This window comes from Biomphalaria glabrata, chromosome 4, assembly GCF_947242115.1.
Source record: "Biomphalaria glabrata chromosome 4, xgBioGlab47.1, whole genome shotgun sequence".
Lineage (NCBI taxonomy): Eukaryota > Metazoa > Mollusca > Gastropoda > Planorbidae > Biomphalaria > Biomphalaria glabrata.
Genome location: NC_074714.1, coordinates 10318018 through 10345016, shown reverse-complemented (window position 1 = coordinate 10345016; position 26999 = coordinate 10318018). Strand labels below are relative to the sequence as shown.

General features: G+C 32.2%; 2 protein-coding genes across 5 annotated transcripts; one reads left to right on the top strand and one right to left on the bottom strand.

Moving 5' to 3' along the window:
* The first annotated feature begins 1534 nt into the window (after window positions 1–1534).
* LOC106056546 (protein artemis-like) lies at window positions 1535–17739 on the top strand. Of its 4 annotated transcripts, none has more exons than XM_056026742.1 (13): window positions 1535–2591; window positions 3197–3379; window positions 6542–6593; window positions 7555–7639; window positions 7861–7920; window positions 8043–8098; window positions 9383–9484; window positions 11802–12015; window positions 12242–12349; window positions 13830–14032; window positions 15284–15368; window positions 15457–15598; window positions 15744–16236. In XM_056026742.1, the coding sequence occupies exons 2-13, from the start codon at window positions 3271–3273 to the stop codon at window positions 15746–15748; spliced, it is 1221 nt and encodes a 406-aa protein (XP_055882717.1). In that variant the 5' UTR covers window positions 1535–2591; window positions 3197–3270; the 3' UTR covers window positions 15749–16236. The 4 variants fall into 4 exon arrangements, with proteins under 4 accessions (XP_055882717.1, XP_055882716.1, XP_013068786.2 ...); XM_056026741.1 differs by lacking the exon at window positions 15744–16236 and adding an exon at window positions 17434–17739 and having other exon boundaries at window positions 1538–2591; window positions 3251–3379; XM_013213332.2 differs by lacking the exon at window positions 15744–16236 and adding an exon at window positions 17434–17739 and having other exon boundaries at window positions 1538–2591.
* A 740-nt stretch (window positions 17740–18479) lies between these two features.
* Window positions 18480–25204, bottom strand: LOC106056547 (solute carrier family 35 member E3-like). The gene is made up of 6 exons (XM_013213335.2): window positions 24591–25204; window positions 23467–23577; window positions 23033–23191; window positions 22566–22648; window positions 22356–22468; window positions 18480–19198 (listed from the first exon to the last, which is right to left on the bottom strand). The coding sequence occupies exons 1-6, from the start codon at window positions 24975–24977 to the stop codon at window positions 19110–19112; spliced, it is 942 nt and encodes a 313-aa protein (XP_013068789.1). The 5' UTR covers window positions 24978–25204; the 3' UTR covers window positions 18480–19109.
* Window positions 25205–26999: the final 1795 nt, after the last annotated feature.

The window sequence follows — 26999 nt, the reverse complement described above, 5'->3', positions numbered from 1 at the left end:
TAATAATTTTATATATCAGTCAAGTTATGATTCTATTGTACATCTGACATATTTCATTGTCTGTTCATCTTTGGATCATTTTTTTTATTGAATTGAGTTTGAAAGCATTAAAATCAAGAAAATATATTCAACACTGTTTTTTTTTTCAATGTGTTCAAATAGATGCAACTCCAAACTGGCATGTCATGTGATTTGGTATACAGTTCTTCAAAACAGCTTGTGACAGAACCCATCAAATTTTGGTCCCAATAATAATTGGCATATGAATGGACACTCTCTCTCTCTCTATTTTAACCTATCCCTTAGTCTGTTGGACCGTTGCGGCACCAAGCAAGATTTGTCGACCGTCATAACATTCCTCCCTGTCGTTTGCCTTGTTTAGAAGGGTTTACCATAATAGAAATCTGGTACACACCAAGAAAACATTTTATAACAACAATTAACTTGAACTTAAAATATATTAGAACTTATATCTATAGATTATCCATATTTTTTTAGAAGGGGGGTCTGTCCAAATAATCGATAGTGCGGTTATTATAAACCCTCCATTTCACCAACAATATAAAGAAAATTCATATGGGTTATTGAACTGTATGCAAACATTAAAATTCAAGTAAAATATACAGGGGAACAAAGCATTATTCATAGTACTTAGCCTACCATTATTGAGAGAAATAATTGCTGATCTTTCGCTGCACATCAGCAAGACAATTTAAATACCATACTGTTAAAAAAAAAACAGTACTAGGAAAAAGAAGAGGCAGGCAGAGAAAATGATAAGAATTTTAAGGGAATGAAAGAAATTTTATCCAAGACGAAAGACCAAAAGGAATGGGAAAAAGTTCATATGGCCCAACAGACTAAAGGATAGGTGAAGTGAAGGGGCTAAAATATATATATGTTTTGTGGGTGCATTATGGAAAACATCTGAAGTTGTCTTAATAATTTTATCTTATCCTTTTTTGGCTATCTCAGGCAAACCCTTTCATGCTTTAATTAATGGCACTAAGTGTGACTAAGGTAAGAAAAAGCACGTATATGTGTCTTTATGTGTGTTTCTCTTAGTATTTCATTAGGTTGTGTTTTGTGAAGCCTCCGAGGGTTGCAGGAATAGAAAATACAATTGTATGTATGAAATGCTTTTCGATATAATCTAAATTTCTAGGTCTAGATTAGATGGTCTTATTATTTTTTTATGTAACCTATTAGCCTACTTTGGCAAAATCGGTATATATATGGCTCATTCTGTCTCGTAAGACAATGGATGCGCCCAGATGAGTCACTGGCTTTGGTTACGTCTTGAGACGGGGCAGAATCTGGAGTGGCTGATCAAGCCAATTCTGGATCGGCAGAGTTTGCCATAGTTCGAGCATTTATATTCATCTGTCCTAGGGCTCACTGACAGGGCAGCTTTCTTTTTCTTTCTCTTGACCGATGCAGCTTCATTTCTTTTGCATTCAGCAAAGTTCGTACCAGCACGTACACTCTGTCTCCATGCTGTCCGGTCTTGGGCTATATCTTTCCACATACTTTGGTCGATGCCCATGGCTCTCATGTCTCGCTTGCAGACATCTCTGTAAGTTAGTCTTGGGCGGCCCTTGGGTCTGGCTCCCTCTGCTAGCTCAGCGTACAGGATGTCTTTAGGGATTCTTCCATCTGGCATGCGAGTGACATGACCGAGCCAGCGTAGTCTTCTCTGTTGAAGGAGAGCATAGATGCTGTGTATGTTGGCCCGTGTCAAAACTTCCTGGTTGGTGACACGATCCCTCCAGGAGATGCACAGTATGCGTCGCAGGAGCGTAGGTGGAAGCTATTTAATCTGTGCTCTTGACGCATGTAAGTTGCCCAGCTCTCACTGCCATAGAGAAGTGTGCTAAGAATGCAGGCATTGTAGACAAGGATTTTTGTTGCCGTGATCAATTTGGTATTTTCCCACACACGCTTAGAGAGTTTTGCCATTGCTGCAGAAGCCTTCCCTATTCTTTTGGTCAACTCAGTGTCTAAGTTTAGGTTGCTGGCTATTGTTGTTCCCAAGTATGTAAATTCCTGCACCACTGTAAGTGTGTGATTTCCAATGTGTATCACTGGTATTTCTGCAACATCTTGTGCCATGATTTCAGTCTTGGAGAGGCTAATTGTGAGGCCAAAATCTTGACAAGCAGCTGCCAGTGCATTCACAAGCCTCTGTAATCCTTCTTGTGAATGAGATATTAGTGCGGCATCGTCTGCGAACAGCAGTTCTCTAATCAAGATACGCCGTCTCTTCGTTTTGGCTTTAAGGCGTGCCAGATTAAATAGCTTTCCATCGGATCTACTGTGGATATAGATATATATTCCATCTTCCAGGGATTTGAATGCGCTGGTGAGTACAACTGAAAAGAAGATGCCGAATAGTGTATATATAGAGTGTTTTATGGGTCAGTGATAGCCTAATATTATATCAAATTAATTTCGAAATTTTTGTTCAAAGATATCGCATTTTTGTTTCTAAACTTGTATAGCATCTGGATCTATTCTAGATTTCTAATCTGGCATCTGGTCTTGATCTAGAGTAGATCTATCTCTAGATCTTCTAGAAACAGATCTAAATTGTTAAGTCTATATATTCTAGATCTATAACTTCTAGTAATCTATTTATTATAAACATAGAGTCTATAATAGACTCTAGTCTTACCTACTCTAGATTATCATTTTTAGAATTAAATAATTATACCTTAGACTTAGAGCCTTAGAGTCTATAGATACTAAGTTAGTAAGAGTTTACAAGATAGAATAGATAGATTGATAGATCTAGATCATTAGATTAGATGTCATCTATAAATCTAGACTCTATACAAAATGCTTATATATATAAATATAGATCTAGATCTATATAGGTATATATACTAATATATATACTATTATATAGAATAGATCTTCTAGAGTCTAGATCTCACTCTCAGTATACTATTTTATTTTAGTATAATATTATATTATTTTTAATATATATAGTATAGACTACATCTCTTAGATCTAATCTAGAAATTATTCCCCTAGCCAGGGTCTAGTCTGACTGGCTAGAATTTCAATAATCTATTCTAGATCTATCTAGAATCTAGACTCTCTTATTTCTAAGTCTATTATTATATCTATAGATCTATCATCTAGTTATAGTATAGACGATAGTCTTATCATATCAATATTAATATTATTATAGATTGAGAGGTTAGATCTACATTAGAACTCTAGAAAAGAGTAAGTCTACATCTAGACTCTAGAAATCTATGTAAAATGAGTTCGTTTTGCGGCCAGCTAAACGAATATAAAAATATCGCTATAGACAGATTTGATGGTAAGAATCTACAATGTTCAGCATTCTTTTTATCACACTGCCATTCAGGTAAGCATCTTCATACAATCCTTATCTTGATCTTTTGAGTATTCATCCTTTTAGTCAGTTTGGTGATCCTAATGAGCTCCATTTTCACTTTTAATGTCTTTGTCTTGGGATACATACAGTAGCAGCCTAAGGGGGTGGCAAGTGGGGCAACTGCGCTTAAGGAAGGCCCCATGATAGGAGATTCCCTTGTCACCGTCAGGTTTGAAAACCAGACCAGTTCTCATATACTAAGATTTGTTGCTCAATATTTCCTGCCATCTAGAGTCTATATGATACCAATTACCATGTAAGCTCTTAACATGACATTTTTGGTTTTGAAATACTGTTCAGTTTCAGTAAAGACAGCATCTTATGAACTGTACATTCTCATCTGCTATTACTGTTTAACAGTTCACTTTGGCATAAAAAAAAAGTACGTAGCTGAAAGCTACCAATCAAAATTATTTATTTCGTAAATAAAGAATCATACAGTACTGTTAAGTCACATTACATATATAAAAAGAATTGGTACGTGTAAAAGAAATGTACTGTTACTTTAGTCCACTATAGAAAAAAAGGGACAAAGGTGTGTTTGGTACTGTGGCCTAGCTCATATAGTTATTTCGGCCAATCAGCATCCAGAAAGTTTGACGATGATGTATTCATTTTTTCTCCAATAGGCTAGTGTGCATATACTTTGGGTGGCCATGTGAAAACCAGTGTTTCAATGTAAAAAAAAACAAGAAAAAATTGCAGATGTTTTTTTTTCATTAGAAAGTTGGCTCTGAGAAAGTCAATGTACCACTGTACACTTAGTTCTTATACCAAAGACTAAAGGCAGTATTTTTTTTCCTAGTCAGTTGTTTGGCATGATAGCTACTGGAGGCCTATTAGCAAATGAAAGCTGCTTTGACTGGAAACATCTTGATAATAATATTCATCAGCAAGAGGTTTCGGCAAATCACATTAAAAAATGTTTATAAAATGTTTTAAATGTTTCGTATGTTCCTTCCGTGTTGAAGATAATTTACTTCCTAGTCTAAATCTCCCACAGGACGACAGAGGATGGCAGTGGGCAAGGTATAAACCCGGGACCATCTGTTAGGGTTAGAGTTACAATAGTCTGCAACCAACGAGATGACCGAACAACAGTTTAGTGCGCATACCACACGGCCATGCAGCCATACATACTTATAAGTATGTATCAGCGTTGTTGGGTTATTAAGCTCTGAGAATCTCCAATGGTAGTGCAATGGATGACTTGATGCTAGAACAAATTAGAAAAGAAGAACTGCATTGGCACGCAATCTTAGCAAGAATTCTAGCGATCGTTACGTACCTTGCCAAAAAAACAAAAACAAAAAAAAAACATCGCATTTTGTGGAACAACAGAGAAACTTTATGCGCCAAACAACTGTCATTTTTTTAGGCTTGGTTAAGATACTTGACAAATTCAACCCAACCATGCAACATGATGCAAGAACATCTATGGTGAATTAAGAACACTGAGGCTCACAATTAGTATCCCGGATATAGAATTCAAAATGATTTTAAAGACCCTCATCCTTGACTGCACGCTTGATGTTTGTCACAAAGAACACGTCTTTTACATAGCATTGATCCAGAAGTTAAAATGGAGAACTCTTCGAGTGTATGTAGTAAAAAGGCCAATAGTACAGTACTTATGTAAGGTAATATGTTTTGTAACAAAAATAAGGCCTTCAGCGTTAGAAGCGGAAATCCCGTTAGCGTGACTTGGTATGATATATATAGTCTTACCTTATGGCTCAGGGCCCCGCATATTACATTCGCCTAGGGCACCGCGCACTACTAAGGCCACCTCTGGATACATATTGTAACAAATCTCACTCTCTATAAACTGCACTACCAACTCAAAGAACTTGACAACTCCAAAGTAACGTAACAGTTTAATGTCCAATAAATTACAGCCAATACTGTACAATTGGTTACACGTAACACTCACTGCACAAATATTTCACTACATAGCCATGAGAAATACTGCATTGCTCATTAATCTTCTGACTCAAAGACAAGCCTTATTATTATTATTATTATATTATTATTATTGTCAGTATGTGATTTTGTCCTGCCAGAAACAAGCCTGTTCTGGTCTAAATCTTTGGACTTTCAGTTGTTGAAGTATTACCATAGTAAAACCTTACTGAGTGTTGACATTTGTTGCACTTGGTGGTAATTTCACCTTCTTAGGTAACTGTAATTGGTTGATCTTCTCTTTCAGCTCCTTCTATTTTAAAATTTCGGCCAGTGTCTCTGCTGACAACCATTCTAAGTGTTCTTTAATTTGATTCCCTAGGACCTCTGCATGTGTTTTTCCATATCTCTTGGAGAGCAAGGTAATGTTGCTCCAGAGTTTCATCTGTCACTAGTCCAGCATGTGATTCAAATCTGCTTTTAACCTTCCTTCTTATTTTCCCACTTGAAATACTGAATGTTGTAGTGTGTTCTGTCTGAAGGATCTTTGAAGGATTTGAGCTTGATCCTTGCAGTTGCCATTGAAAGAAGTCAATCAGAGGGTCTCACTCTGAAATCAAGTAGGCTTCTTCTTCATTTCCAAGAGACTGAAAAATGGTCAATTTGATTTTGTTTTACTAGAGATGTCCAGGTTGTTTTGTTTGGAAAGATGGTTCCTCCAGTGAATCACTCTATCATTGAATGTGCAGAAATTAGTGAAAATGTTCCCATTTTCATCACATGTGCCTGCACCATGTTTTCCCATGTAAAACTTTCTGCTAGCATTGTTTGTACCAATTTTGCAAGGTATAAAATGGTTACTTTACTTGACATCCACCATCCCCTGTCATCCTGTTGGCTATTTAGCTTGGATGTAATAATTTCAAATCTGAAGGAACATCCGAATCTTGTAAAACAAAGTAAGGAATTTTTTCCCTTCTCCTTAGTAATAGTGAATGATGTCACATTATAGTTACCATTCTTGTGTGTAAATAAGGTTTAAAGCTAGGTTACACACTCAGTACTTTATAAGCTAAGTGGTTGAAAGACAAAAGAAAAATAGATGATGACATACTGGTGTAGATCTAAAAGAAATTGCTCAATCGTTAATTGTTGTTAGTAATGTTCATCTACACAAACATTAAAAATATAGATTATATTTATTTTTTTCTCATAATTTTAACTTCACAGATCACATGGTAGGCTTAAAGAGTATACCATTCTTAAAGCATCTTCAGTCAAGGTAAATTTATTAGTCACATTACTTATAAAAATTATTGACACAGTTGTATTTCTAATAGGGATTGTGGTGGCTGAGTGATATAGTGCTTGGCTTACGAACCAAGTTCATCCAACTTTAATGGATACATGACTTTAGTTGGGGAAATTAAAAGTGGTTGGTCATTATTCTGGCCACATGACACCCTTATCAGCCATTGGCCATAGAAACAGATGACCTTTACATCTGCTCTATAGATCACAAGGTCTGAAAGGGTACTGTATTTGTAATAATACTAATAGTAAGATTCAAGTTAATAATTTTAAAAATAATTTTATATTTAAGTAAATGTATTGCTTTAACTAGTGTAGAAAAAATGTAAAAACTATTAAATAGCATTAAGTATAGTAATCATTGTCAGTGATTTTGAGAGCAGTTTTATTTTTTTTTATTTACACTGGGATGACAGGGCAGATTTAAAAAGCCTGCCACAGTTGCTACACTCATAGATTGGGCCTAAGTTAACTGAATATTTGGTTTCTTCAAACTTTAAAAAAATCTTTCTTCTGGCATCTCATTCTGCAAACCACTGGAAGTGTTAGGAATTTCACATTTTCTCAGCCAATGTTTAGGGATATGGGAACATGTGCTAAGCAATTAAAATTTTAAAAATTCAACAAGGAGCTGATTAGGGCAAAAGAAATTAGGTTAGGTCTGTTCTTGTCAATTTTTACCTCCCCAGGGGGTACACAGGATTAAGTCTTGCTATGCTTGTAGAGGTAACAGAATGTTTTTTATTGTATGCTTCTTCTTGCAGGCAGTGGCAGATTAAGATGACCTTGTGGGCTTTCTAGAGTGCTAACATAGCCAAGTTACCATAAATTTTTATTTTATTATATCAGGTCCTATATTTTCAGCATAAAATGCATAATTCTTCTGCATCAAGCACATAACACATACTTTACGTTACATTTTTATTACACAGCAAAGATGTTTATTTATATTGCTCAAAAGTGACAAAGATATTACTACTTGCTGATGAAGAATGTAGGCCTTTAGAAAAATATATGGTAAATAGTAATGGTTTTCATTTTGTCGTACTATATTTAAAAAAAAAAATGAAAAAGATTTGGGAATGCATACATAACTTTTATTTTAAATTTATATAAAATTGAAATTAAGGATTTAGTTTTTGTTTCAAATGGATTAAATAAATTTTACAGTAAATTTTATCTTGAAATAATTTTCTTTGACTATGAATTTTAAATTTCAAATTCATTTTCTATTAAAGCAAATTCTAGAAATTGGTTTGGCTAATCTAGTAAAAGTACCAAGTACTAATCATTCAGAGGTAAGTGTTAGTTTTATCCATTAGACTGCATATTTAATTTTTCCATCAATTAATAGCATTAGTATAGATTAGATTTGATTCCAACTCCTCTATTATGTATATGTATTTTTTTTTTTCAAAAGGAATACTACGTAAATGTAACATTGATACCTGCAGGTCATTGTCCAGGATCTGTTATGTAAGTTTCTTTAGTTATAACAATCTATTAAGTATAAGAAGTACATAATTAACTGTCAGGCATAGGAACAGATGACATTTACTTCATCTGTGTATAGATCGCAAAGTCTGAAAAGGGTACTTTACTTTTATCTGTAATTATATGAAATCTGAAGTACATAATTTGAATGCTAGGAGCCATAATAAAAACTAAATGGATATTGAAATTTGTTATATAACAATTTTAGCAAAACTCTTCAGGCCATTCCTTGTTACTGGTATTTTTATTATTAATGATATTGTTATAAATGAATTGACAGCACCAGTAGGTTTGGTTGTTTGTGACTGGCCAACATATGTGGCTGAAGCCAGTGTCAATCAAGCATAATGAGTGAGTGAACATTTAAGAAAGTGCTGTGGTGAATGCACAGCATCCCCAAGTGAACCACTTTAACAAACTAGTCATAGGCATGTGGTGTTTCTAGGGTGTTACTAGGTTTTTCTCGAGAAGCTATTGTAAAACCTATACAAGCAGAGAGTTAAATTGTTAAGTTCAGTTCAGTAGTTGTACAACTAGTAATTCTAGGAGATAATTTTACAGTCTATAGCTTCCTTTGTTGTAAAGTGTCTATGGATCATCTCATTTCTGAATGCCTGAGCATTAGCTATGATCAGAAGTCAGCAATTCCCCCCTCCATTCTGCTGATGTATTTAAAGGAACAGCAAGCGCTAATACCGTTTGGGATCGGGGAATTTGAAATCATTTTATAGAGTGCTTATATCTATTACCTCTTCCGGCAATAATAACCTTTGTTACTGTATTTAATAATTATTTAGTTCAAAAGATAAAGCAGTTAATTACACAACTTGAATAAAATAGCCATCAGAAACAAGCGAGAAACAGAACAATATTATTGATTTCAAGGTATTAAGATTTTATAGAATTAATTCATTTTGATTTAACATTTAACGAGCCCAAGGAAATCAATACTTTTAAGTAAGGCCAGTCAATAAAACTAGTTTTAATTTGATAACTTTTTTTTTTTCTGAAATATAACCAAAAAATGACAAAAAAAGACATTCTACTAAAATTGCTAGTTATCAAGAGTAAACAATAACTAAAGAAACATTTAAAAACTTGTTTTCTTTTTATTGGTCAAATTGTTACCTAAATTTAAAATACTTAAGTACAATAATAATTTTAAAATACAGAAATACAGAGAAATAACCTCACAAAAATATGCATGAATATGGAATATTTTTATAACCATTCATTTTTAAATGCTTGAAAATAACTCATTTATAGGTTTTTGTTTGAGGGCAAGGACGGTACAGCATTGTATACTGGTGATTTCTGTTGGGAAGTGGGGCAAGCATCCAAAGTTTTGGCATTCCAGTCTGAAAAAAGGTAAGATTATTAAAACATTCATTATTTGAAACAGCGACAAAATAATACAAAATACTGTAATGTTATTTTTTTAATAGCAAAATTTCTTATTGGCCATCTCCAATGCTAGAACTACTGTGACTCATGTCAAGGAGCACTTCCTCTTATGGCAATGAAGCTTTAATTGGAGGAGCCAATTTGGTAGAAAATATCACCACATGATGTCTGCCTGGGTGTTTACTGTCTTATTTTTGTCTGGCTTGCTGGTTGAAACAATCTTAGACTCGCTGTCCTTCCACCTCTCTTTACAAAGTGCTGACTAAGGCTGTACCTTTAATTTTGAATTGGTTCATCAATATGAGTAGACTATGATAACTTTTCATTTATTATAACACCTAGATATTTTGAATTTTTAGTTTGTGTAACTGGTTTACCATGAATAAAATAAAGTAGTTTTTATGTTCCAATTTGATTCCCATTTCTGTAATTCCTCTAATTCTTTTTGTAAAATGTCAGTATCTTATGTTGATTTTATAGTTCTCTATGTTCTCTATGGCAATTTTTATAATGAGAAGCTTTTGCTATTTGGCAATACAGGGAAGTTATGTTGTTGTTGCCATATAGCAGGACTACCTGAAATGTAGACTGAAAGGAGGAACTGGTGAACTCAATGACAGATATAGTTTGCATTGGTCTATCAACTGTGTATCAAACCCAAGGTCTGACACCTGCTTTTTGTGCTTATTGTCTTAAGAATCATCGACACTTCCTTTATCATTCCTGACTCCCTTTAATGAGTAGCGTCATTTAAATTTACAATTTATATTGTTATAACTCTGCTCCTGTGCCAACGTTTATGGTGCGCACTAGTGCACTGTTCAACTTTGATGATAGACAGTTTGTTGAGATGAGTGAGAAGGGACAGTTGATTCATGCCTAAGTGAATGGAGAAACAGAACCAGAGCTTAGTTAGATCCGCATAGAGCTGTAGAAGGGATCATCATCAAGGGACAGGCCAGCAAGATGAGAAGCAGTGTAGGCTCTACGGGTGGCTTGTTTGGTTAGAAAGTTGTCTGAGAAACTGTGGAAGGGTTATTCCTGCAAGTGGAAGACATTTCTGTTGGTTTGTAAAGGAGACCGCTCTTGAGAAAGTTAAAGAATGACAGAGACTGTGAACCATATAGTAGTGAACACAGAGATCGCAACAGTGATCCCTGTAGGCTAGAGCTAGAAGACCTGATAAACAAGACTGACCTTTATGTTGAATGTTATTGTCTCACATCTTTTATCACCTGTAATAAACATCATTCATCTTAAACATTGCTACCTTGTTGAGTTGCCTCACTTAGATGCAAAACACTATATTTGTTCAATCTGATAAAGATAAAGCATATTGTCTGCTAAAGGTCCATTTTAGGTCTCTTTTTGCTGTTTTTCTGGGTTATAAATCTAAGTATATTTTTGTTGTGTTTATATTCAACCATATTTAAAAGCATCATAACAAATGAAATATAAATAAATTGCTATTTTGATGGTCTCTTTCTTATAGTCAAAAAAAAATAAATTGTAAAGTGTAAATAAATTATTTACACTAACAACTTTTTGTAAATATTTCAGAATTAGAAAAAACAAAATATTGAACATCTCAAAATGTAAGTCTCGTGTTGCAAAAGATTTGTAGTTTCAGGTGTAAAGTTGTCTGTTTAAGCACTATAAGCTTCATAACAAAAAAAAAATTTGATTCCATACCTAACACTGACAGTGACAAATTTATATTTTTAAAAATATGTTTACGTGCATTTAACAAAAAAAAATAATTTACTAGTATAATCAAATTTGTCATTTTTATTAAAGGAATGCAACCTAAGAAAAAAAAGCTGTTTAAGTTGTTTTTTCTAAAACAGTCTATCTGAAGCTTTGATTGATGGCCATCATTTATAAATATACAAATACTAATAGTTTCTCTTATGTTCTCATTCATAAAAATTCTGACTCTGATAATTCAATCAATGCCAATTAGGAAGAACACAAAAAATTTATGAAGTTACAACCTGTTATTGAAAAAAAAATTTTATAAGTGCAAGTGTTTGTAGAAACAAAAAGTGTTTATGCATGCCCTTCATATTCAGGCGTGACATTTTTCATTGCGCTACTGTTTTTTTGTTTTTTTTGTTTAGTTTTTCTAAAACATTTTCTTTTAAGTAAATCATATAAATGCTAATTTAAGCCATTTATTTTAAAATTGTTGAATGAGAAACTGCCTAATCAAATACAATTTTTTTGTGTTCATTTAATATAATTTAATTGTAGCTTTTCAATATTTGTTTTCTTCTAACAGTTTAAAGAAAATAGATTCAGTCTATGTTGATACAACATTCTGTATAGCTGAAGCTTACAACATTCCAAGTCGCTCAGAATGTGTAGATTTGACAATACCAATAGTCTCAGACTGGTTGAGTCTTTCATCATCACATGTTGTTGTCATCATCTGTCCTGCCAAATATGGTTATGAATATTTGTTCAAGAAACTTGCACAGCAGCTGGATACAAAAGTAGGCTCTTTACCTAATTGTATTTCAATTTCTACTTTCATCACTAAATATTCTTTAGATAGAACAAACCCAAAGATTCTAGGTTATCTTTAAAACAAAAGCTTAAATCCATTGCAAAGCAGATGAAAACATCTTGCTGCGTGGTACACAAATACTAAGCACTGATTTCTGTTTTTCATCACCCCCAGTAACAAAATGTTTCTGATCTTCTTATATATTTATATAGGTACATGTCCCGGACTGGAAAGTTGACATTTATGATCAGATTCCAGATTTAGCTGGATACTTTACTTCTGATCCTTTACTGTCTAGAATACATGCTTGTAAATTTTATGTAAGTCTGCTACTATTTGATTTCTTAAGGCATTATTGAATTATGAATTATTTATTTCTTTAAAGGTGACAAAGAGCAGTATATCTTAATATAAAACAATTGAAATGTGTGATGATAGTCCATAAAGTAATATTGGAAGTTAGGAAAATGAGATGTTTAGTTATATCATTAGTTCAACTTAAAGCTCAAAACAGTAAGCAAACTTGTAAAAAAATTGTAAGAAGTTGAAATGTAATGCATATAGCTCAAAAAAAAAAAAGACATCTGGTGGTAAATGCCAGGCTTACATTGTTGTTGGCCATATTATTTTGTATGTTTGGACATGATGATAATCTATTGGCTTTTTGTAGACAATCCTAAGGGATACAGTGCCAGGTGAAAAAAAGGAGACAAAAGGAAAGATGGGTGCATGGCTTGAATAGTGAAGTGGTGAGCAGAGGATTGAGACTGATAGCATGATTTAAAAAAAAAACAACAAGTTTTGTATAGCACATCTTTCATCACAGAGCAGGGCTCAGTGCCCCATGGTCCCATCTCTTTTTTTTTGGGGGGAGGGGGGGGGGGATGAAGTTTCCATGCTGTCATCAGTTGCTTATCAAATATAACTCAGCTCAAGTTTCAATTTGAACTTTAGCTGTTTTTCTAAGTAGCTAGGGGATGCCACTCAGCCACTCCACTCCCCAATTATCTGTCCTCAGTGTTATGGGGAAAAAAAAAGCATAATTTTACATTAGGCTTCTTGGAAATGGTTTCTTGGTACAAGATAAAAAAAAGGAGTACCTGATTATGTATTGTTTTTGAAATATCATGATAAAAAGTTGTATTTAAGTAATAGAAAAATGTCATAGTTAAAGCATTATAAATCAAGCAAAAGCACAACGACAACACTAGAACCATTTTTTTTCACACTATTTCTGACATGATAACATTCTGTGAATCAGTTAATTCATTATAGGATATATACTGTAAAATTGATTTTAATACCCTCCAAAAAATTAAGGTTACGTAAATTCTTTTAGAAGAGACAAAATTTAGAAACATTGATTCCTTGTTACTTTTCAGTTTAATTATTGCAGACTTGTGTAAAATATTCATTGCAGTATTTTTGCTGATTTTGGCAGCACTGCCCCTAAAGTGCTTATCACATGCATGTACAATAATGGATAATTTAATGAATTTTGGGTAAACAAATCGCAAAATGTAAAAAAAAAAAACGTCAAAAATATTTATTTTAACATTAAAAAATTATCCCAAAAATAGCTATTTACAGTAAATACTCACCAATAACAAAATGATAATGTTTGAGATGCTGTGTTAGGCCTTGAAACTGCAATAAGTGATAGAAAATTTAGATTGGCTTATATAATGTAATATATAAATTGTAATATTCTTAGCAACTTTTTTATACATGTTTTTAAAAATAGTCAAAATAATAAAAATGTGGCATTTAAATGTATTTACCATTGACATTGTTTCTAAGACCCAGAAATTGTCCAGAAGTACATTACCATGCTCCCCTACAGCTCATGATAGCAAACAGTATCAAGTTTTAAACATAAAACCTTCGACAATGTGGTTCACGGCTCAGAAGAAATCTTCAACTAGTCAAGGACATGTTGGTGTCACAGCAGTCAATCCTAAAGGCCTGAATAGAATCTGTTACACCATGCACTCTTCATACAGGCAAGTGCTCAAATAAAATTAAAGTAAATAAATATAAAATATATATGTCAGTCACAATTTATATTAATTTCTTAATTGAAGTTATGAAAGTAAATTAGTCGAATATAGATATCATATCTCTCCGTAGGTGCGGCTCACATACTGTGCTGCTCCCAACAGAAGGCCATAGATCTAGCGAATATATACTAGACTCAAATAAAAATTGTATGAATACATTTGAAGCCAATAAACCCTATTTCATTATTTTTATTTGTATATATTGTATTATATTTTAAGGCTCTGAGTTATATCTAGACCAGATATTCTAAGTCTAGCTAGTCTAGCTCTTTTCTAGATTCCAACTCAACAACTCTAGATAGCTTGTTTATTATAGGTCTGTGATCTAAAGATTTTACATTAAATCATTAAAAATAGAGAAATAGTTGAGCAAAACCCATTTTTTAAAGTGTAAAAAGATCAACTATTCAGCCTAGGATCTATATGTTTCAATTATTGTAAATATTTTTTGGAAAGACCCTATTTACAATTATTTGTAAAAAAAAAAATAGATCTACAAATAATAATATTTATTATATCTATCATTCCTATGAAATGATTTATTTTAGTTGAACATAGTAGAATGGTAGTCACAAAATGAAAAATATGGTGAGTGTGTGTAGAAAGTAGCTATGAATCTAGTTGTAGACCTAAAAAGCTTTATTATTGTTTAAATCTGATATTCTGTTAATTTTCATTTTAAAAAAATATTTTTTTTTATATATTTAGGCCTACATTAATTTTTGTAAGAATGTCCCACGAAAGCCAGATACAAAAGCCTAAAAAACTACTAATATATGAAAGAGAAAGTACTCCTGTGCTTTCCAGCTTTCTACAATTATAATCTGTATTGATTTTGATTCCAACTCTTTGAATTTCTGTACATAATTTTTTCTCAGTGTTACATTGAGATTTACAGCTTTATGTTTTTTTTTTTTTAATTAAAAAAATAGATCTGCAAAATACAAAACATCTGTAAGGAAATACTCATAGCCTAATTATGTCTTTTTCAAAAGGAAGTTGCAATATTGACCATCATTCTTGTTTTTTTATTTTTGAGCTAAATAAATATGCTTTTGAGAAATATGCATTAGTTGGTCTCTTTCAAATTATTTCTATTGATATTAATTCTATAATCCTTTATAAAAAAAGATTTTTATTAGAATATTTCTTTAATTAGCATTTGAAGAGCTATTATGCTTTTGTCTTCCACAGAGAAATACGAGATTTGATTAGTTTTCTTCAACCAAAATCTGTGCTTCCTAGTGTTTTACCATTTTCAGATGAATGCTGGGATATAGTATGTATATCTGTTTGTTTTCTATGTTCAAAGTCCAAAAATGATTAGCCATCTTGAGCACCATAATCACACTAATTTTTATTTATAGGTTCAGGAGCGACTCAAGAGTTTTCTTTCCTTCCCAAATAAAGAGAGGAATAAATTCATACAAACTGTGACAACTAATAATGTATTAGGAACTTTACGAAAAATCAAATCCTCGGCGCTGAAGCCTAATCAACATCATTCAGGTAAAAAAAAAATATTTCATTGTCTCTGGGTTTACAGTATTATAGATAACACATTTTTCTCATCTCCTTAGTTTACTATAAATACAATTTTTTTTAAAGCTAATGTATTAAATGCATTGAACGGCTATCTTTCCCTTCTTAATAGTTTAATGACCAGGAACAGAGGGCATGATAAAAAACTTGACTAGTGAAAACCAGATGGTATAAAGTTGGTTCAAGATCCTCCAATAGGCTGACAAGGCTTTACTAAGACATTAAACGTTCAGTTTAACTATAGCAGTAAAAGTGATGACAATACAATTAAGTTTGTTTAAAATTTATTCTGCTTTAAATGGCAATATTAATTGTAAGTGAAATAGACGACATATGTGCTTTCATTATAAACAAATGCAAAGTATTATAGTTGTAACTTTATTATCCTCTCTTTTGACTCTTCAATAATGTCTCTGTCACTCTTCTCTTCTTTCATGAGCTTCAAATCATTTGTTTTCATAAAACACAAAGAGCCCAGTCTTTACTATTAAGGAAACTAAATACAAGTTTGTAAATCACTACTATGTTCTAGAATTTATTTAAAAAAAAAAAGGGGTAATTGAAATTATTTTACCAGCCATATCTTGGTTATTAATATCACACGTTTTGTACTTGGCACTACAAACATTAATGTGTAGAAAATTAAAATGTGGAAATACTTGTAGGACTAGTAATAAAACTGTCCCAAACAAATGCTAAAGCTGTTTTAATACTGTTACACAGAGTCATTTTTGTGAACATTTCAGACCTACATTTTAAGACATTCAAAAAGCATGAGCTCATACAATATTCAATTTCAATTGCTTTTGTATAGCATATCTTTCATGCTCGTAGTGCTATGGTCCAATTATTTGTAGACATGTGGAGGAAGGTAGAGGTTTCCTTGCTGCCTTCAGGTGCTCAGCAAACAGAACTCAGGATTCAAACTTGAGCCAAGGGAAGCATGGGAAGCGTGGTCAAGAGGCTTAGTGCAGACTTGGGCAGAGTTGTTTTTACTGAGCGCCTGAAAGCAGCACGGAAAAACCTTCTCCTAGATACCCCTTCCCCCCACCCACTGGTCCACAACTGAGATTGGACCAAAGCGCTCTGAGCATGCTATATGCATAAAAGTAGCGCTATATAAAAGCCATAATTTAATTTTTTTTAAATTTAAGGCAAATATGTTACTCAGCCACAAATCCCAGTTGTACAGCACTTTTCCTTAATAGCTTAGTCACAGTGTAACTAAGTAATTGTTCTAGTTCCTGCCACTTTGCTAACACACTGATGCATCACCACAGTTTATGAGCCTTCAAACATTCAATGTTTAAAAAGACTTACGGGGATTATAATATAGATTTATTCAAATCCAGATTTTAAACAGTAATTTTTTCCTAATCTGCTACTTTTCCCTTGCATAACTTTAACATCATCTCCTAATAAAACTGTTGGCAGCTACTGAATCATTCTCTAGCTGTTAAGTTTAGAAATTCATGCTGTGTCCAATCATTCATCTAAGTTGATGAATTACCAACAGACAATCATGGGTTAACAGGCTCTCATTTGATTTCTTTCCTATTATCATCAGTAACTAATAGATTCAAAGTTTTATTTTATGTCTATATAATTATTTGTAAGCCCTTTAAACAAAGTAAAAGTCTGTTTCAGTCAATGCTTTTTTTTTTTTTTTCAATTAGTGTGATGTTATCATGCTAGGCATTTCCACCAACTTTAAACACCTGACAATTTAGTTGAATATTATTTTAAAAAAAAGAAACTTGTTAATAAGGATCGCAATATTTGTTTTTGCACATTTATTTCAGATGACTTTGATGATCTTTTTAACAATGATGAATTGTAATCATGTCATTTGAAGAACTGTCAACTACAAATGTGATGTAAAAGCAGAAAGCATGTGCCAAACTGTATGAACAACTATGTGCAGCAGTTGTGATGTGAGAGCATTTAGTTTTGCTAAACTCTACGGAGCTACTGTGTGCTTTAGTTTTGTTATCAAAGCATTAAAATTTCAGTGAGCATATGATCAGACGTCAGCAGTAAATATGTGCACCATTAGATGAGGAATAGAATTAAAATAAATATCAAGATCCAAAAAAAAAATAAAAAAATCTGTAAAAATGTGATGAAATATTTAGTAGGACAGTATTCTGCAAGATGTAAATGATGAAGGAGAGAATGAATGTTGATAATTTAATTAGATGTAATCAAATGTTGATGGAGCAGAGAATGAATTTTTGATAATTTAAATTAAAGAAATTAATATATGTTGTTAAATTTTTGCTATTTTACTAATAAAAAGATTTAACCAATTAACAAGGCTCAATAGTTTGATCTCTATAATCTAAGTCAATGGATGGTTGCAAGCTTATCACTTTTCTTTTTCTCAGATTACACAAATGTCTCTTTAACATTACCAATCATTTATATCTTTTTAAAAAAGAAAAAAAAAAAAAAGACCTATAGACCTGCATAATTTGTAATCTAACCAAAAATTATTTTTTTGAGTATCAGGTATACTGAACCTTTATGAAACAAATCTCTTGTCTCCTTTACAGTGAACCTCCCCTCTGATCAAACAGGTACAATCCTAACACCTTTAGTCAGAATACAATTAGTAATGTACTGTTTGTAAGACAATCCAATAACAATATATTTAAATAAAATTCATTTCCGAAATAAACTAACACAAACACAATTTGAAACTTTTTATTTAATTTTCTAGCATAATTTTCTCCTAGTCTGCTAAAACAACACAGACCTATAATACAAAAGCATAAAGAGAATGTTATAAAAATGATTGAGACCGGTGTGCTAATTTCACAAATATTTTGTTATGAATGTATGCATATGAATGATGAAAAAAGTTAAAATATATGTTGAGGTGTAGTATCATCTACATTAATAGTGGATTAGGCATAACAACTTTATATATTAATTTTAGAAATTTCATTACAAAAAATTGTCATTGTTGCATTTAAATGAAACAGTAGTCTAGTTAACAAAAGTTAAAATACCATGTGAAAGAAATGAAGCCCATACATTTAAATACTGGTACATCTTTAAACAATGGTAACAAAACAATGCACAGCTAAATTTTAAAAGTAAAGAATATATGTTGCAATCATTGCCTGTTTCAAGTAAGTAATTGTGTACAATATTTCTTTTATTAACACTCTTTTTCAATCTCAATCACAGAATTTCATAAAACTATACCAAGCTCTTCAGTTAAAAGTGGTATGTAAATAACTATACAGATAATACACAAAAATGTTAACTAGCAATGTTTAATATGCATTTATTATGGAATCTAAAACAAATCAACCAGTGCATGTACATTTATATTTTGTGATTTATGGCATACAAAAAAATCAGGATAAAATAAATTTGTAAACATGAACCCTCAATGTGTCAGCATAAAATTATGCCAAGTTCATCTATATTTATCACAAGTTAATTATATACACACTATGGATAAGGATTAGCTCTTAGTTCGGCTTTCGCTCGCTGTGGGTAAACTGGAATTCTTTTTCATTTCTTCACGTTTGATGTGAGTGTAGATTAAGACACCTAAAAAAAAAAGAACACTATCATAAGAAGCTTGTAAAATGATTCCAGTACGTTATCAGTATAACATACCCAGACACAAATACACTGTGCCAAAACATCAAAGTATAACATACCCAGACACAAATACACTGTACCAAAACATCAAAGTATAACATACCCAGACACAAATACACTGTACCAAAACATCAAAGTTAAAAAAAAAAAAATAAGTAATAGATATTTTTAATGCACTGATTAAAATTTAGAAACTTTTTTTTTCTATTTAAGAAATCCTTCTGCAAACAAAAATTAATACACCAGTACACCTAAATGTGAATCCACAAGTAGAAATCAAGAAAAGATTGAACAAACACTATGTACACTGATGTAAACTAGTCTCCCTCCCGTTTAATCAGGTTTTCAATTGAAATTTCTTGGATAGGAAAAAAATAAAAACTTTTCACTTCTAAATTAACTCCATTTCATTTTCTAATCTTCTGTTTAAAAACTTATGTTTTCAAAACCAATGTGTAAGTAAACTTCCTGCATACAGAATAAAACTTACTAAAAAAAAAGACTAAGCAGCAAAAGATATAATAAACATTAAACTTAACAGCTACAATATTATATGATGAAAACAATATTTGTGTATAAAAAAAAAAAGAGACAATAGCTAAAACTTAATTAACAATCTCAACTTGATTGAAAATACAATTAACATACACATAGCAGGTTTCCTACATGTTTATTTTATTTTTAAAACAGATGTTCACTTTGCAGCTGTAAATCTGTTTATTTTTCCACTAGATAGAACTAGAATAAACATTTGAATGATTTGTCAAAATATTGAAATCAAAAATATAAAATGAGAAAACATTTCAGCCCCTCAGTTTAATTATCCCACAATCAATCTCACTTCAATGATGAAATCAATACTAAACTATGCACAGGTGGTGTGGTACACACAATTGATTTTTTACAAAGACAATAAACATGGAGATACAAAAATCTGACAAGGAAATGTCGCCTGTCTTACTACACAATTAAAGAAAAGTTGTTGGGCTAGAAACTCTAGAAAATACTTGCTACTGAAATGCAACAAAAAAATATTAAATAAATTTATCCTTTAAAAAAGTTTTAATAAAGAAAATTGTGAAATTATAATATGGAAAATCTGTGTATGAAGTAAAAAAAAAAAAAGAAAATAGTATATGAGATATGAAAAAACAATCTTTTATCAATAAGCATAACAAAACATGATTGATTCAAGCAAAACAGTATTTACAAATGACCAGATTTTCTGTATTTTTCATCATGTGCACCTTGCACACAAATCTCACTGGTGTTAATCATGCATTTTTAGATTGAAAAAAAAACAGAAAGCAAAACATCATTCCCCCACTTATGATGATAGAGAAGACAGGAATCTATTTTACAATGGACTCCACAGGATCTTCAGAACATTCACAGTTTTCATGGGATGGACATTGGTAACACTTGAGTACAAAAGAAATTATTCTGCCCTCTTAATGAACAGGTTTCTGGTGAACTATTTGTCAGTGAATGATTTGTCTGATAATTTATTTATGATGGAAACCATTTTTTATCAACAAAGTGTCATGAACCAGTTGTGATGAATGAATTATCTGGTAAACCATTTATTAAGAATGGATAATGATTGAACCAGATGAGTTGCCTGTGAACCATTTGTTATGACCCTTATGAGGACATATCACAAAACTAAAAGGAAAGTTAATTCTAATTCAAGTTTAGAAAAGTGACCTTAGAAACTTGAATGATTAGAAGCACCATATTCCATTCAAGGCAAAGTATTGAAACAGATCCTTATATTGTAATTAAGTAGTTTTAGAAAGAATATAAAATACACAGATCATAATGCAGCAAGGCTATTTATAAATGAGGAGCAGTCACCAGAAAGTCATCAAAAGAGAACTAAGCACTTAAAGGTTTGATTCAACTCTGAAAGTTGTGGAAAAACTACAGAGATTGGTTGTTGTTAACAGAAACTCTAGAAAGGTGACAGGCTGCAAAGCAGGACATTTTGGTACCCCCAATTAGTTGTGGCGGTCATTTTGGCACAGGATGCTAAATATTGTAGATATTATAGTGCATATTAATTACCGTTTCCCCCCTTAAGATTTTTCATTACAGTTTGTTATATAATTATATCCCCATTTTTTGTCCAAATTGTTTATGTTGTATGGGTTTTAATATTGTTCATAAAAATGTAGCTTATTATTTTGTTCTTGTGTGTGTGTGTGTGTGTGTGTTTCTGTAAATTTTCTCTAAATACTCTGAAAGTTGTTTTTTCTATTGTTCATCTTTTTATGGGGTGCCTATATTTCATGGATTACTAATGATTTGCAAATATTTTTATTTTTTAATTTGTAAAATGTAACAAACCAAACCAAAGTGAAACAATGGTAAAAAAAAATGCAATTACTTTTTTTCACAACATAAATGCTTCAGTAATACAAATAATCACACATAACATCAGATTTTAAAATGGATCATTTATATTTATAAGTGATAAGAGGTTCGTTTCCTCAATTAACTTTCTCTGTATTAGTTTTTTTTTCCTTTTAAAGGCTAACGATTTCTATTATTAACTATTCATATAAAAGATAAAGGGATGTAGGTCAGACCAGCATTGATTGGGACTTGACCAAAGCTGTAATGTGACACCAACAAGCTGGCATGATATGAGAGTACTACCTAGCCATGGGACTTGAAATTTATGGGAAGGGGAGCTCTGTTACAATTTGTGTTATCTATTAATTAAAACTTTGTCTTGCTTTGTCTTATTTTTTTTTTATAAATTTAACTTTTTTGTGTGTTCTTGATAAATATTCAGGCCTTTTTTTTGTACTGAAAAAAAAAAATGAGCATAGAATGACTTTCTTTTCTGAAAAATCGATACAACTATTAGCACCACCTTGGCATTGCTAAAAAGCGGTACCAGAGCATTACATATGGGACAAGCTGGATGTTCATTTCTAAATGAAATTGTGTTTAGTTCGCTCCTTTTTTTAAAAATGAATCAAGACACTTATAATTATACAAAAAAATTAAAAGTTGGAAATGCTTAGAATGTTGTTTAGACTGATTTATAAATACATTATACGTTAATTTGATTAGTTAAATAAAAAGAACTTACCAGCCACAGTTGTGAGTATACCCAACAACTGTAAGATTTGAATGGGATCATGAAACAAGATAAAGCCTCCTAGTAAAGTCAAACAAAACTTGAGGTGGCCAATCATATTATAGCTACACCAAAGTTAAGGAATCAATGTATAATACCTTTATAACTAGTAAAAAATAAGACCAAAATTCAACATTTCCCTTCAATATTGTTAAAGGATACGTAACCGGTGATGTGTTGCCAATAATCCAGAAAATGGATAAATTAACAACAAAGGCAACACAGGCTGACATAAATACAGCAACCTGAAAATAATAGAAATATAATTAGATCACATGCTGTAGTGGTTTCCCTCTAGTAGCTTAACTACATATATTCAAGTATTTATTTATTTTTTCTTTATATCATTTTAAAAATTGTTTAGGCACAAATGTGTATTGGAGATAAGAAATACCAGTACTTTTTTTTTGTGACGGAACACACCGGTACGACGTACAAGCACCTTTTTCAATGTGGGGAAAAAATTATTACATTTCTTGTATTTTAACATTTATTATTAATTTATTAGTAGTTAAAAGTTAGGCAATCCATCACTGAGTTCTGGCACCTATTTTTTTTTTACAAAAAAAAAGCACTGATAAATACTAAGTGAAATTATTTGGTCAATTACTAGGGACTAGACTACTTACTAAGGCCTCAAAAGGCCAATTGAAAAAAACTCCATGAAAAGCATCCAGAGGTTCAAAAAATGGAATCACAAACAACAAAAGGAATGCAGACAGAGGAGCTTGATAATACAACAGCTGCATGGAATTCACTTGTAATTCATGCTGTTTTTCTCCAACTAACTGCGAAAAGAACAAATCTTAACAATCAATTCAATTTTTATTTCATTTTAAATATTTGAAGTATTTATTAAAAAAAAAACCCAACAACTAATTCTTGTGGCATTTTATGTCTCTCTATAGATGATATTTTCCCCTTGCAACTTCTTGTGTGCCAAACCTTGATACATATAATATATATGCATAGCTGCAAGCTGGGCTTTTAATCTATGGATTAAAAAACTCATAATTTCAAATCTATTCACTACTGGTATCAATTAATTGATTAATTAACTTACTACTTGGTATAAGGAAGTGATGAGGACTCCAACAGCAGCAAATATAATGCCTACAATATTAAACTTCACATCATAAACAGAGTTCAACACAACTCCAATGGTGATAGGTATCTTTAAAAAAAAAAAAGATGAAAACAGTTGTGTCAAAATATATTGTTGTGTTCAGTGGTATAAACTAATATAAATGCTAGAAGACTTGTATAAATATAAACACTATTTCCACACTTTGTAATATTTTCTTCCTACCTACTTTGCTATTACATTATATTAGATAGCCAACTGTTTCTCATTAATGCCCTTATATTAAAAAAAATTCCTATCTTTAGCATAGTTTTTTAAATGTCAAACACAACCTTCAGTCATTTAGATCCAAGAGGGAATGTATCCTGAGCTAATCCAACAAGAAGCCTTCAGACAGAACTGGGGTGAAATGCTTCGAGTCACATTCTTTACATAATAGTAATATGAAGGAATTCCTTGTGAAACACAACCTTCAGCCACTTAGATCCAAAAGGGAATGTGTCCTGAGCTAAACAAGCAAGAATTGCATTTCCCCTGAGAGAAACCCTTCTCAGTGGTCAAACTGATTTAAGGGGGATAATCAGCCATTCCAACCTTAAACAGACTTTATCCATGGTAGATGAGTTGGTATGGAAGAACAAGGTCCATAATAACTATAACAACAATGTCCTAACTATAAATCATTTTGGCCTGTCCAGACAATCTTTTCAGCTAGCTAAATGACACTGCTGAAGACCTAATAAGCCAGCAAAGATTTCAGCTGATGTCATTTATAATAAATATAAAAAAAAGGTTTCTAGATTGTTAAGAAGTACAACTAGATTCTATAACATTTCTATAAAAACTTGTTAATTTTTGTGTGTGTTTAGTAAATGCCTTTGTCTTTAAGTAGATCTACCTAATTTTTTACACACATCAAGATTATATTGATAATAATGACATATATATAGTGTATGAACGTAATATAAGTAACTCTCAAAGGTTAACAATATAACAAAATTATAATTTTAAAGCCAATTTAATGTTCAATCAATCTTTAAAAAAAAAAGATGAGTTTTAAATTATTTAAATTACTAGAGAGGGATATACTTTAGTTACCATACCAATGTAAGTTTTACTTTTGTTGAAAAATGCCTGCCATAATAATATGTTTGAATAAATATAATGCAGGGTGTTGTCATGGTCTTGATGATTTGGTACGTTCCAACAGTGTTTGATTCTAATGATAAATTTGTGAATACAACAAATCCACAAAATGAAATTGCTATGGGGATCATAGAAAGAAAGGGAAGACTTTTAGGCTGGAATATATTAGCATGTCTGCAAATCAAAAGGCCCAGTGAAGTCACTACGAAATGTATACAAGTGAGAGTTATGTTCGGAAAATTATATTTTGTGTATATCCACTTATTCAACAAAACTATAACAATTGAGCTAAAAATGTTGATTAAGGAACACAAAAATACGAGTTTCTCGTTATGAGAAACCATTTTCGTCTCCAGATTCAGAATAGATTCCTTCTTTGCCTTCTGCTTAACTAGCCTAAACCATTGTTGATGAACATAGATTCTATAGATAAAAATTTACGTCTAGATCTACACTCTCTAGATATAGATCTAGACTACATCTAGCTATGTCACTGTTTTGAAGACCCAACCATAACCCTAGACTATAGACACGTAGATTATAGACTATCTAGTACTACGGTATTATATAGATCTATACTGTATAGATCTAGATGCATGAAGAGATTATTCCCCTTAGATATTAGATATAGAGACTAAAATATAGAACGAACATGAGTGATTCAATCATGATTCAATCATATGGTGACACCACAGACCTATATATATTACAACTTGTATATTATTCCACAAGACATTCTGTATGGCGATCTAACAATAAGGCAGAAGAGCAGTTGGTAATCCACTTTTACGGTATACGGATGAATGCAATTAAACGCGACTTGAAGGTCTTCAAAATCGACATTAGGATTTGGGAAAAAAAGTGGCACTGGATATATATGGGAAAGGACCAATGGCGAACGCTTTTGTGCCAGTTTTTAGTTTAGAATTTATAACTCCGCAATGGCTAAACTTATTTAAAAAATGAAAACATCTGCGGAATCCTCAGCTATTGGGCGATAAAACTAAATTTGACTCTTTGTTCCAAATCAGCTATTAAATTTATTATTCAAGTCAACTTACGGTAGGGGTCGGACCTAATCAGCGAACGCAATTTTCGCGGGAGTCATAATGAGCGAAAGGCCGTAAAAAATAGCGAAATAGCATGTTAAAATATAGGAAATTATGCTTCAATTAATTCTATCATTTAACTTCTTCCATGAAGCATTATAACTATTGTCCTCCTTGTTGCATTAGGCCTAAATTTGTTTTCCCTTTTCTCGTGCTCCACATCTCCTTTCTCTGCTTGGAACTGATGTCTATATATAGCCTACGAAACTTGCGATCAAATATTTTTAAAAGAAAGAACTACAAAATTCTATCTCGCCTCCTCCCTATAGGCTAGTCCACGTCGTTTTACTCTCCATTTCATAAACTCTCGTTACTGCGACTATTTTTTTTAAGAACACATGTTCAGTGCACTTAATCACCAACAACTCGATCTCCACCCCACCCCACCCCCACACACACACACATATACACACACGCGCGCTGATTGACCCAAAGGCAGATCCCGAATGCGATGAATTGATGATATATGGGAGGCAGATCTACAACAGCTTGGGTTTCGGGCATGGAGACGAAAGGCTCAGGAGAGATCTTGTAACTTTATACATGTATATTATATGATAATTCTTATATTTATTACTAAATATATAGTTCGCATTTTTTCCGCTCCAGAGATCGAATATTTTCTCCTGGAAAACTCTTGGAAATCTCCTGAAATCCTAATCTCAGAATGGTGGGGGAACCCTGTGAAAATGAATTCTGATCTTTTAAACATTTATACACATATTAATATCATTAATTAGTAACAAGAGGTTAACCAGCCAGTTAAAAAAAGGAGGACGGCAAAACAGAGGTCACCCCCACCCCCGTATAAGCTGTATAGGCCTAAGCGCTGTTAAGATCAATTGAAGCGTCATTTCACCCTCACTGCCACAGAGGAAAGTAACTGCCAGCATATGACATCTGAGAGACTGTTGGAGAGCTGCGAGTCAAACATTTTAGACGGAAAGAAAATGCGGGAAAATATGCTGGTCGCAACTGGGCGTAGTCATGTGAAACATGTACTGCCACTCATCCTTAATCTTCGAAATCGAAGACATTGGGTTAAGGTTAAAAATAGGCCTATTATTTTAATATTTCAGTTAACAAACAATAACAATAGATAAGACAAAAAGAAAAACAGATTAAATCAGTCATTAAGTTATAATTAAATGGCTTTTAAAGCTTATTATAGGGGCTTTCGCTGAATAGGTTTTCAGTTAAAAAGGTCATTTTACGCGAACACCCCATAATATATTTTTTTCAACGAAATAAATAGCC

Bases quoted from the DNA above. Each gene is read 5' to 3' on its own strand.
- LOC106056546 (XM_056026741.1), top strand. From the start codon at position 3,271: ATGAGTTCGTTTTGCGGCCAGCTAAACGAATATAAAAATATCGCTATA. The intron at 8,099-9,382 runs GTAAGTTTCTTT...ACTCATTTATAG, and splicing joins CATTGTCCAGGATCTGTTAT to GTTTTTGTTTGAGGGCAAGG. The intron at 15,369-15,456 runs GTATGTATATCT...TTTTATTTATAG, and splicing joins CAGATGAATGCTGGGATATA to GTTCAGGAGCGACTCAAGAG.
- LOC106056547 (XM_013213335.2), bottom strand. From the start codon at position 24,977: ATGGTTTCTCATAACGAGAAACTCGTATTTTTGTGTTCCTTAATCAAC. The intron at 22,649-23,032 runs GTAAGTAGTCTA...TATTATTTTCAG, and splicing joins ATTGGCCTTTTGAGGCCTTA to GTTGCTGTATTTATGTCAGC. The intron at 19,199-22,355 runs GTAAGTTCTTTT...TTTTTTTTTTAG, and splicing joins TATACTCACAACTGTGGCTG to GTGTCTTAATCTACACTCAC.